Below are 12,343 nucleotides of genomic sequence, written 5' to 3' on the forward strand. Positions count from 1 at the left end.
GGGATAGATGGCCGCTTACGGGACCTTGCCCACTAACAAAAACCATTAGGAATGCAAAAAAAAAAAAAAAAAAAAAAAAAAAAAAAAAAACAAAACAAAACAAACAAAAAACCTCCGTATCAAATGATATTTTTGTTGTTGTTATTGCGGCCTTATGCAACGCCGCGATAAATGCGATAACTGTAATTGCTGCACTGTAAAATCATTGAGACGCGGACAGCGATGTACGGTTGATTGTTTAAAATAGGATTCAGAGACTAATGGGGTTTCCATTCAGGTGTCCGCTTACGAGAACTCAAAAACAAAGGAAAAGTCCAAATAGTGACCCCCTGAAAGTGTCCACGGCCGCTTGCGGGAATGTGTAAATACAGAGATTGTATGGGAATTCAAACGGGGATTTGTGTCAAAGGCGATCGCACGAACAGCTGTCCGCCTACGAGAGTGTCTGTTAAGAGAGCTGAGCTTCTACTGTATCTTATTTTTGAATGAGATCTAGCCAACGTAGCAAGCAAGCGAGAAGCGAACCGGAATCTTCCGGGGATAAGGAACATTTCCTTAGCTCCTTTTCGATTTGACCAGCCTTCTGCGCTCTTGGAAAGGAAGCCGCATGGCACAAACGGCAGACATGAATATCATAAGATGGTGACATACCGTGAAGCAAAGGCAAACACAGGAAAAAAGACACCAAGGCAGTGTCTTAAGTTGACATCATCTTCAGTAGTAGGATTATACCACAGCAAAAGAAGTCTCAAGAATAGTTTGGCACTCAGAACACGACCTGATAACAACAACTTGGCCAGTCCTTCAGCGGCTACGTTACGTAAGTCATTGCTCTGCAAAGAGGAAAAGGTTAAATACAGCGGGTGAATAAAATGACAGATCACTAACATCAGCTATTGTGTAAGGCTTTTCATGAAAGACAACCTTGCAACATAATTTCAGGAGAAACATCATCTGAAGACTGGTGCACACGAGAAGTGCATGCGATATCATAGTAAACAAAAGGCAATGGTTATGAGGACCTAACAAACTTCTTTGTAACTGTTATATGTTTTTGTTAGCATTTTTTGCCTTGACCGTGTACAAACCGCAATAAGTTTTGAAATGTGTTGGAGCAACTGACCAATAGAAACGTCCCTGGTAATATTCTGCTGTGAACGTTAAAACAAAGGATTGTGCACGGTCGCGGCCCTTCCAATATAAATTGCAGCACATTATTGTCATGGCAAGGTTTCATAACTAGTCCCTCAATTAACTATGGTGATATGAACTGCATTTCAAGTAGTTCTAGGGAAGGACTGGGATTATTCAGTAGCAACTATAACTAAGGAACGCTACTTCAAATCTCTAGGAAGGCTAGTTCCATTTCTGATTGTGACAGCTATCCAATTAGAATTCAAGAAGAGCTTTCAGCAAACAACTCGCTCATTCAAGAACACCTGTGAATTTGACGAATATTGTTGTGACTTACACGCATATTAGAAGTCATACACTTGCATGATGTCCTAATATTATAACAGTTATTGTCAAAATGTTCAATGATGAAAACCGTACCTCACTCTCTAGAATCCCTGTCAGTATAGTCAGCACACTAGCCGCTGTATCTGTATCAGGCACCTGGCTTTCTTCAGTTTCATCATCCCTCTTCTCATTGTCGTCCTCTTTATCTCCGTTTTCTTCTCCGCCATCGTCGTCTTTCCCAGATGTGTCCCGTTCGCAGCCAGAGGTGCTGGCATCACTGGACTCCAGGTCAGGGACAGAGGCATTCACTTTGAAAGCCTCGAGTCCAAACGTTTGCAGCAGATCAAAAACAACTTGAAGAGTCGTCACTCGAACAAGTTCTTGGTCAAGTTGCGCGACCTAAGGTCAAAAAGAAGAAAACGCATTGTGTTACTCTGTAGTTTTACTCCTATCTCGTCTCAAAGGCCAGTCAGTAGAGTACAGGATGATATGAAGGGTGTGGCATCAAACTCTCGACAAAAGTCAGATTTTTTTTGCCTTATGGTTCGAGCCTTTGTGAAACTAGCGCCACATCAAAATCAGATTGTAACACAAAAAAATTATCTAGAGCAACCTAACCTACAATGGAAAATTGTGCAGTTTTTCCTTTGCCTCGACTGTTGCAAAATAAATTCACTTACGTAGTGATTGGAGCAACAGGAAAACACAGGGAATGTAGCTGGCGCGTATGGCATGTACTGAATGAAGCCGCAACGAACAATCTCTGAGATCTAGCTACATACTGAAACTAATAGAGCATTGCACTGTTACCTGTAGGAAAAGCACAAGATGAATGCGTGCAAATTCACAAGAAAGCAAAGCACACAAGCCCAAACACTTGACAGCCATGTTGCGGACTAAAGGATCCTCATTCTGTACACCAGGTAGAATCTACAAGATAAGAGGCAAAAATACATGATAACTACGACTAATCTATGCTCATGGACTCCGGTCCAGATAGCTGGGGGAAGGGAAGGTTAAAACGGGCCAAAAATAAAAAACTTCGTCAAAGAAAAGTCACGAGGAAAAGTAAAATGAATTTATTTTTCTGCTTTACTTTTTCTTTGCAAAAATGTATTTTGCCTGTTTTGAATTTCTCTCGCCATGACCATCACCCCTGGCAATGAACCAGAGGAGACTGCTTTCGGTTTGAAAAACCAAGAAGATTGTGTTAATAATTATTGCGGATCTGTTTAAAGCCAGTCCACTCCACCACTTTTAAAAAAGTTTTCAAGTTAAAAGTTTTTCTCTTTTAAAAATTTAAAGAAACTTAGAAAAAACGAACAGTACCGCAGGAAGAGACAGTTGAATAGCTTTCATTTGAATGGTCATAATGAATCATTTTCTTTTATGGAACCCCAAGGTAGAACCACCTGACAAAGACTTTACGTACGACTGTAGGAAGCAAAGAGCTAACAACTTAATTGTTATAAAGTGACATTTGGAGATTTACTAACCAATGTCTGCACCAGGGTGGAAAGAGTTGGGTTCAGTCCACTTGTCGCCACGCCCTGCAGCATCTCACATGCAATAGTTAAACATTTCAACAGTGTGTCTGGATCATCCTGAGAAACAAAGAGACAAAGACACATCAATTCATATTTTCCTCAAAGCTCACACTCTTCATTTCTCAATGCAGGTCATGCCCATTAAGACAAACAAAAAATATATTGATACTTTGTTTCAGTGTCAATGTATTTAGCACAGAGCACTCACTGGGGACACTTTCCAGATCGAATTGGAATTTATTGAGAAGTGTTGGTTTTTAAGGAGAGGGGAAAACCGGAGTGCCCGGAGAAAAACCTCTCTGAGCAAGAACGAAAACCAACAACAAACTCATCCCACATATGATGCCAAGTCCGGGAATCAAACCTGGGCCACATTGGTGGGAGGCCAGTGCTCTCACCACTGCACCATCGCTGCTCCCCCTGCATATAGAGAACTTTAAGCAGATGGCTAACTGAGAAAAAAGAAACAAAGAGAACCACGAGGAGTAAGATGGCTATTTGCATTCATCCAGACAACAGAGCTGTGGACACTGGTAGTTGCCCTCTAAACAAACCACTGCATTTAACTACTTGCATATATCACATACCTTTTCCTCAGACCTGACAGTCTGTGAGAAAGAGTTCTCTTGTGAATCAAGAATGTCCTTCTGCTCTTCCAGTTCTGTAATTTGTTGCTTTAATTCAGCTGCCTTTGCAAAATCCTGGTTTGTTACACATTGCTCCATTTCATCACGGAGCTGGTTCAGTTTGACACAGATTCCAGCAACCTTATCAAATGAAGTAACAAGTTAGATTGGCTTGATTACCAGCCGCTGTTTGGGAAATTAGGAAAACTGGACCTTAGGGAGCAGCGGAAAACAAGCCTACAAGTTAGAGCAAGTCAACAAAGCGCTTTGCTGTTGCTGTCTACTTGTTATAGTAAGGCTAGTGTCCTATTCTGTCTGCTGCATCCATTTTCAATTGATTGAAACATTTCCTCCATGTCTAGCTTATCAAGGACAGTAAAATGCACAAAATGTTTAAGCTGGCTGGTGTATTGGTTGAAGAGGAAACATGAAATCAATTTTGTGAACTGTATAAGTGAGCTGTAGGGAGTGACTGTACAAACTAGAAATGATAGAGTTTAACAGTTACAGGATTAACAAACAACCTTTAGTTCCCATTGTCGTTTTTCTTCCTTGTTTTGAGCAGTTTCTATCATGACCATGGGCTGTCTGACGTCAGCAATGATTTCAACCAGCTCCTGTATTCTGCTGCTTTCCTCTGGTTGAACGTCTATGTACCGAGCATGAAGGATATCAACTAATGACTCAGGAATCTCTGGTAAGACAAGCAGGTCATGGAGCATCTGACACAGGTTCTTCCTGGACAACAAACCACACAAAATGTTTCCAATGTTGGGAAAATACAGTGTAGAAGGTTTCCATTTAAATCTCAGCCTGAAATGTCAGCTTTCTGCTTTGTTAACCCATGGGGAGAGCAGGTTAGGGGGATGACACAGCTGACATTCAGACTATTTGAATCTTAGATTTCTCTCTTAGATTTTATTGTTTCTGTTCTGCACAATGGCAGTGTCCTTGAAATCATTAGTCTTTAGACAAGTAAAATATTACTTTGAACAATATTATTATGTTTTTTGTCAGATCTTGAAACATTGTCCATGGATGACAGTGAGCCTTTCCCAAGTAACGAAAGCTGGTGTTTGCCTGTACATAAAATAAAATATTTAACCCATGTGTGAAAAAAATACTTGAACTAAGTATTCAGGATTACACTTTTACCTTCCAACTTCATCCGAGAGGTCCACCACACCCATGAGGGTCAAGAGTTGCTGAGTGACAAATTTGTGTTGACTCTCTGTCTCTTGCTCTGAAGATGGTTTGCAAATTAAGCAATTTTCCACATACCTGAAGTACAAATTTATAAACCATATAAGATTAAAACATTGCTAAAAAGAGTTACTGAGTGTGTTTAGCCACACGATCTACATGTAGCAGTCAACGGCAGTGGCTCTTGAAAAATGCCCTGGCCACATGCAGACACTGTGCCATCATTCTGACTTGATTCTCAACACCAGTGTAGCAAGAATTCACAATCTGTTCTGTCCATGGTGGCTTCTTTTCGGTGCATTGTATTGTTCAGTCAGTATTTGCAGATTACAATATGGATTCAGCCATGTTAATGGTATATTGAGGGACTAGTCAGCCATCACCAAGAAAACTTTGAGCGGCTTCAAACCGACTTGTAAAACCAAAACCAAAGTAATAACTCCAGCCAATCACAAGAGAGGCAAACAACCCTGTGAACAAACAGAACTCAAAACATGTAACCGTATTGTATGTATGTAACAGGCACAAAGTGCAGGAAACACATGTGCACAAAGCATGGTTAGTTTTGGTTTTACTTCTAAGCAGCGTAGCTGAAAAAGTGGCAAAAGTTTTCTAAACCAATCAAGACATGCAGCTATAATAATAAAACACATTCAAGTGTAAATTTCTTGTTATATTTGAAACTTAAAAATAATTTTATAGTGACTTTCTTTGACGAGCATACCCCTGAATATACTTGCAAAACCCTGAGACTTCAGGTAGAAGTTCATCCAAGAGTTCTTCCCCATCCACGCCCATGGATTTTGCATGTTCTCCAAGACATCTCCAATAAAATGCTGTCTCAGCATCAAGAATGTCATAGTTGATTCTTACTGGGCCTTCATCTTCTTGGCCTTTCTTTAATGATTCTTCATAAACTTTCAAATCCTCTTTTGGTAATCCTGCAAGCAGCGAAAACAAACATTTATGTGGTTATGGTGGACCTTTGTGCCAATTTATTTGGCATGCCAATCAGTAAAATGACGCCTCGATAATGAGGAGAACTGAAGGACCTTTCAACAGAGCAGGGGTGAATAGAGACCATTAAAACTCTACTATGTTGACAAGGGAGGCAAGCAACAGATTTGGGCCATTTTACTTTGGTCAAGTATTTATTTGTTTTCGAAATTCCCACCAAGGACCAGAATAATGTGGGTCAATGGCTCAAATCAGGCCTAGCCTGTTTCAGGCCCTTGGTATAACTTGTTTTCATTCCCTCTCACCAGCTTCTTTTGCTTTTCTTTGGCTAAATCAGGCAAAATTCTTCCACTCTGGGCATTTTATATCCCTTTCAAGTACATCCTAGCTGGGTATTGATACTGCTGAATTTCCGAGGATGGCACTCAGGGAGAGAATTAGCTTAAATGGCTCACTATTGCCTTGTCCATTCCATCACTCTCCTCTTACTCTCTCTTGGTTTGTGCAAAAGTATGGGCAACCTGACATGTGATCGGTCACAATGCTACTTTTTAAAGAATCAAACTTTCATATTAAACCTTGACAACTGGCGCATACATAAAGTTGAAGTATTCAACTCACCTTTGAGTATTGCCTTCAGTGACAGCTCAGCTACTTCAGTACATCCCTCTACATCTAAACATTTCAGCAGTTTAACGATATCCTTGTCAAAACTTTTCAGCCAGCCACCCAGAAGCTCCTTAGCACAAAGATCCTTGATGGACTCTGATCTGTCAAGTAATCCATTAGAAAGCAGCTGCACTCGCTGAGCAATGGTAAATGACTTGATGTTCACTTTTTCTGCTAGAATGCGATAAGCCAGCTTCCTCACTGATTCTGTCACATCTTGGGTCCTCCCTGCAAAATGAAGAATAGTTGAGGCTGGTTTACACTTTTGACATTTTGTAAGCATGAGCATAAAAATCTTGCACCAAACCCTTCCATTATTACCATAAATCCTAAAATTATGTAAGGAAATGGTCAAAACTGCTATACTCATACATGACCCACCAAACCACGAAATAGATGGTGGTCTCTGCCTGCAGCCCCCTTCCTCAACCTCAAAAGATGGTGTCTTTATTGCACAGCCACCCCTCAAACCAGCAGTAAAAAATGACAATGACATTCAAACCTCACTTTTCTTGTTTATCTGGCGATGCTGACTCTTGCTAGCAGAATATTTCTGTGCCAACTTAAATTTCAAAGCCAATAAAATTTTGGTGGTAATGTTCATGAGATAGTTGGTGTCTTTGATATTTACCCCCCACCTACCCCAGACAAGGTGAGTCTTCTTTGAACAAACTTGTTATTCTATAAGATCCCTAAAAGCACCCAGGGCACTACTTCAGCAAATTTTGGTTTTTCTCTTTAAGATACCATAAATCACAGAAGCTTTTGTGCTCATGAAAGATGTTTCTAGAGACTACTCTCCTTCAGTACTGTTATTTAATGGGGCACCGTCATGGAAATTTCTCTGCTTTTCGGTCAAAAGTGCTCAAATATATGACAAGGTACCTTTTCTCTTGACTCTAACATCAAATTGCTTTCAGACTACCATCAGATGAGAAAAACATTAACAAGACATAGTGATTTCTCCTATGAGGGACATACTTTAATCAGCTTTTCAGCTATTTCTCCAAAATACATAAGAAAAACTTGAAAAAATGGTCAAGTTTTCCACGTTTATAATCAATTTCCATTCTAGCCATCTGCAGCCACAGACAATAAATTAGTTTCTGTGTCCTAGTGGGGTGACTTTTGAAAAAACTGAACCATTATTTTGCTCTCCCATCAATGTAAATATGTTTTCCGCCCTTTCAAAGTGACACTACAAATAGGTGACAGACTTGCCCCTTTGTCTTGTTTGAGGGGGTGCTTATTCAAGGATTCACAGTACCTACCTATAACTCCCTCCAATGTTTGACTTGAAATGGCTATGTTCAGGAGCACAGCTCTACGAACTTCAGCACTTGAGTCAGTAGACATGAGTTTCAAATATGTAGATATTACAGCACATTCATCATCTGTTGGGTCCTGAAGCCGGGACATCGAAGCAACTGCCTGCACCCTCACAGCGGGAAATTTATCATGGAGACGTGTCAGCATACTCTCAAAAATTCTGTCAGCAAGATCATCGTCAATGACAGCATCATCATCCATGTTGTTCAAAATCTTGTTGATGAGTTGGCAAACACGGAACCTCACTGCTTTGTCTTTAGCATCATATGAGTCCAACAGGAAAGTGTAAATGAAATCAAGGAATTTGTTGGACGCATCATCTTCTTCACCATCACTTTCTTGGCCATCCTGTTTGTTTTATACATGATGTTAGTGCCAGAATTTTAAAATTGTATTGCATTTATTGTGAAGATTTAAGGCTAAACATTTTTGATCAGGACACTTTTTAGTCCAGGAGGGAGGGGGTGTGAGCGGAGGGGGGGGGGGGGGAATTATATTGATGATAAGCTTTTTAAAGATTATAGACAATAATATTATTACTTTTAATATTATTGTATCCCGGATCTAGAGGTTAAAGACTTTCTTTGAATAGGGACAACAAGGCACTGAGTGGTGAGAAGAAAACCTCTGGTAGCAATGTACATGTACTTTTTCACGGTTTCTGACACTTCGTTGTTGTTGTTGTTTTTGTGGGGGGGGGGGGGGGTGGGGTGGAAGGGGGGGGGGCTAACACATTACAGTAAATGTCAATTTTGGCTGACTTCAAGCCCTCTGTAAACTCCACTCGACAAAGTTACGGTGTATGTTTGTAATGATACTTCTAAATTATTCTACTTGAAAACTTTCGCAACCAACACACAATTATTTATGATCACCAGTGTAAAAGGAATTTTTAACTTCAAGTGGTTATAAGGTTAAAATGAAGAAGTTAATTAATCACCTTCTGAGACTGAGGAATACGGTGATCCTTTAAGGTAGCATACTTCGCTGCAAATTCAATGACTCTTTCAACAGCAGGTTCCCTGTTAATCACCACCATAGCATGCTTCAAATGCCACAGAAAACTTTCCCGAAACTCATCTTGCGATGACTTGTCGTGGAGCTTTTTCAACTCCGTTAAGAGCTTTTTGTGATGTTGAAATCCACGCTGTGCTTCCTCAAAAACACTTGTAACACTGTCATACTGTGAAGGCATGCTGGAAAACGTTGGAAAATAATCTGAAAACGACCGAAATTTTACAAGAAAAATTTGACAACAAACGTTCGTTCGAAAAATGGCGCCCAAATGATGCAACCCAGACTTCGCGCATAATAATAGTACCGAGGATAGACTGGAAACTAGTACCTAGGCCTTCTTAACAGGAGACAAAACAAAATGGCAGTTAATTTCAGAGTTTATTTGACTCCGATTCCTCTCTTGCTACTGACTTATTATTTGTTATTTTCGGAAAAAAAAACGACCAGAAGGAACGATACGCATAAAGGAAGGCGAATTGGATCAGGGAATAACAGCGCAAAGCCTGAATGTCCATCTAATTTTCATTTAGTCGACGGGAACTGCGTTCGTTGTCCACAAGGTCAGTTTAGTTTTCAAGGATGGATTACGTGTTTACATTGGCTAGACTGCGCTAACATTGCTCTTAATGTGAGAATAAGACGGAGAATTGGAATTCCAGGCCATCTAAATGCTGTAAAAGAGATTTACTTGGCCGATTGGCACGGTTATGATGTGGTTTATAGCAGGTGTGCTAGTGATGTCTTTTATGAAGACTGTCTGCATGGAATGAAAATGGTAGAAGGTCTTCAAGGAAGTGAATTTGTTGTTCAGCTTATTGGAATTTGCTACAGTCAGGATTTAGAGGTAAAATTTCGCGATATTTCTCCACACCTCCACTCGTTAATTATTTATACATTTTCTGACTCAAACTGTATTCTTTGTAGAAGAGGGTTAGTTTAACAGCACAGACAGGAAATCTTTCTTAAAATTTGCCTTAGGAAAGATTTTCGAACAGTCTCATGTATTAATTATGCATCCAGCATCTCTCATACCGTCCCTTAAAAAAACAGACAAACAAACAAAAAAAACCAGCTATCATGAGTAGAACAAGAGCCAGAAAATGTATGCATAATAAAAAACACCAGGCTGTTTGGATATGTTGCCTCTTACGTTCTTAGTGAAATTCCCAAAAAATTTCTAACCCCCTCCCCCCCTTCCCTGTCAGCATTTTGCATGGGATGGATTTTTTCCAAGGTCACCCTACCCTTGGGAAATTCCAATTTAGGATTATACTTTGCTTTATAAATTATTTTGCCTTTGAGACCCTCCACCTCCCCAGGGGTGTGGATGTTTTCTGGAATTAAATACAGAGCATCATAAATATATATATATATGCATAATAAAGAGGTTAAAGCCGTTAAACAGTGCTCAATACACTTTTTAAGTGTAGAGCGTTGAATAAGAAGATATAACGAAGAGACAAAATTCTCTGTTACTCCGAGTTTCGTGCTCATGCACTCATCAGTGCTTGAGCACGAAACTCGAAGTAACAGAGAATTTATGTATATGTATATATTTTTTACATGAGTATAGCTTGGGAGATTGCGCAAGCACTCCCATGTTATTGACGTTAAATAAATTACTTTACTTCTTTTACCTATACACATTTACCATATTAATGTTTTACTTTTCTGTTGTTATATATTTTTTTTTATCAGATGGTAACAGGCTATTACAAGCATGGTTCAGCTGACAAGCTTAATGGACTTTTGGAAAAACCGGTACTCAGTGAATTCAACACCCTAGAGACAAGATTTCAACTTTGCATAGACTATGTAAATATCCTCAATTTCCTTCATAACAGCCCTCTTGGTGTGCGAGTTATGTGCGACTCCAATGACATTACAAAGACATTATCACAGTATCTTATCACTGACAACTTTCGCCTTGTCGTCAATGATTTGGATGCATTACCAGAAGTTAAAGTTGGTGATGGTGAACTGATCAAATGTGGCCACCGAGAATTGTTTGGTGACTTTGTAGCTCCTGAGCAGTTGTGGCCTTATGGAGCCTCGCGCCCTTTTAATGATGAGGAAATGCCACCTTATGATGAGAGAATTGACATTTGGAGAATACCTAATGTTGTTGACAAATTGCTTGGCCGAGTACAAAACAGTAATACAGTAAGACGCCTCCTGTTGGGGATTCACGATTCTTGTAAACAAGAAGACCCAGATGAAAGACCAACAGCAAAAGAGGTTCTTGAAATATTCTTAAATGTGCAGAAAATTATTAGGGCTGGGATAAAGGAAGATTTATAGAATAGCATTTTTACCTTGCCATAGACAGGCATGTTTACTTTTCCACAAACACGACTCATAAATTAAGTTTATTTAATGTAGATTTTTTTTTATTGTAATGTGTTCGTTGAAAAAATGTCAATCTGCCATTAAACGAGCTCAAGAGTTTTTGTATGTCTTTCTTTTTATTTGAGGCTCTAACTTGTTTATGTCAGGAGTTTTTGCTGTGTCTTACCATGGAAGTACACAAGTTTTGAGTACTCCCATACAAGGGCCAGTTTACATGGATACCTATTTTATTTTATTTTTCTTGCCATTTTTTATGTTCCATCCAGACGCATCAGTACACTTGGAAAACTCAAACGTTTGAAACTGGTCTCACAGTGGAGTCTTTTGAAAACGAAAATGCACCCGGCACATAATCATAGAGTGTCGCCGATATATACAGCTCTCAACTAATAGTTGCTAAGACAACAGAAACCTTAATCAACCTTGACGGCAACAGAAACGTCACTTGCAAATATACGGCCGTTTCGACAAAGGTTGTCCAAAAAAAGCGTACACGCGTACGCGACAATGCCGAAAGGTAGTCTGGAAAATAACAATAAATTTCAATAAAAGCTCAGAATCCATAATGCCTCTACCGTACAGCGAAGACTTGAGATGGCGGGCAATATGGATTCTGAGCTTTTATTGAAATTTATTGTTATTTTCCAGACTACCTTTCGGCATTGTCGCGTACGCTTTTACGCTTTTTTGGACAACCTTTGTCGAAACAGCCGGTATATTGACGTTATTTGAACTGTTTCCTAGCTCGTTCAACTTACACGATGTAGGCCGAAATACCCAGGAACTGAATTCATGCCAGTAGACCTACACCTTTCAAAAGCTCTATTTTCGTTGGACCCTGATAACCTGCAGCTGTATTGTTCTGTTGTTCGTTAATTCTTTTGTTCTCTCGCCAACCATGTAAGACGTTACAAACGATACAGGTCACCCCGATTCATGAACAGCGTTCAAGGCGAGAAAGAATAAAAAAAAATCACCGTCGTGTGCTCACGTTCTCCACAAGACTTTGAATTTGCTGCCGTTTGCACAGAACAACAAAGGAATGTACCAAAATTTGTAACACGTACAGAGCCCTTGATTTGCTCATTAAACCTGTTGTTGTTATGACCTTTTCGTTGTCTTCGCTGTCGCAGATGCTTAAGGTCCCTATAAACATCCGTTGGAGACAAAATCTTGATTGAAAAA

At 39.7% G+C, this 12,343-nt stretch overlaps 2 protein-coding genes across 6 annotated transcripts in view; one reads left to right on the forward strand and one right to left on the reverse strand.

Moving 5' to 3' along the window:
* Nucleotides 1–9,098, reverse strand: part of LOC146472564 (condensin complex subunit 3-like) — a 16,320-nt gene extending 7,222 nt beyond the window's left edge. For 3 of the 5 annotated variants that reach the window (XR_014866541.1, XM_085119281.1, XM_085119279.1), the window contains exons 1-11: nucleotides 8,733–9,098; nucleotides 7,735–8,140; nucleotides 6,416–6,691; nucleotides 5,562–5,778; nucleotides 4,790–4,915; nucleotides 4,159–4,372; nucleotides 3,596–3,775; nucleotides 2,958–3,065; nucleotides 2,272–2,391; nucleotides 1,555–1,860; nucleotides 652–833 (exon numbers count right to left, since the gene is read on the reverse strand). Coding sequence is in view for 4 of the 5 variants with exons in the window: in XM_085119281.1 (XP_084975407.1) it covers nucleotides 652–833; nucleotides 1,555–1,860; nucleotides 2,272–2,391; nucleotides 2,958–3,065; nucleotides 3,596–3,775; nucleotides 4,159–4,372; nucleotides 4,790–4,915; nucleotides 5,562–5,778; nucleotides 6,416–6,691; nucleotides 7,735–8,140; nucleotides 8,733–8,987 (2,390 nt within the window). In the remaining variant the exon portion in view is untranslated. The remainder of the gene's footprint in view (nucleotides 1–651; nucleotides 834–1,554; nucleotides 1,861–2,271; nucleotides 2,392–2,957; nucleotides 3,066–3,595; nucleotides 3,776–4,158; nucleotides 4,373–4,789; nucleotides 4,916–5,561; nucleotides 5,779–6,415; nucleotides 6,692–7,734; nucleotides 8,141–8,732) is intronic. The other 2 variants (XM_085119283.1, XM_085119280.1) reach the window with 1 other exon arrangement.
* Nucleotides 9,054–12,337, forward strand: LOC146472565 (protein O-mannose kinase-like). The gene is made up of 2 exons (XM_085119284.1): nucleotides 9,054–9,653; nucleotides 10,508–12,337. Exons 1-2 carry the CDS (start codon nucleotides 9,168–9,170, stop codon nucleotides 11,108–11,110), a joined length of 1,089 nt encoding a protein of 362 aa, XP_084975410.1. The 5' UTR covers nucleotides 9,054–9,167; the 3' UTR covers nucleotides 11,111–12,337.
* Nucleotides 12,338–12,343: the final 6 nt, after the last annotated feature.

The sequence above is a fragment of the Pavona decussata genome, unplaced genomic scaffold, assembly GCF_977016875.1.
Source record: "Pavona decussata unplaced genomic scaffold, jaPavDecu1.1 SCAFFOLD_98, whole genome shotgun sequence".
Taxonomy (NCBI): domain Eukaryota; kingdom Metazoa; phylum Cnidaria; class Anthozoa; order Scleractinia; family Agariciidae; genus Pavona; species Pavona decussata.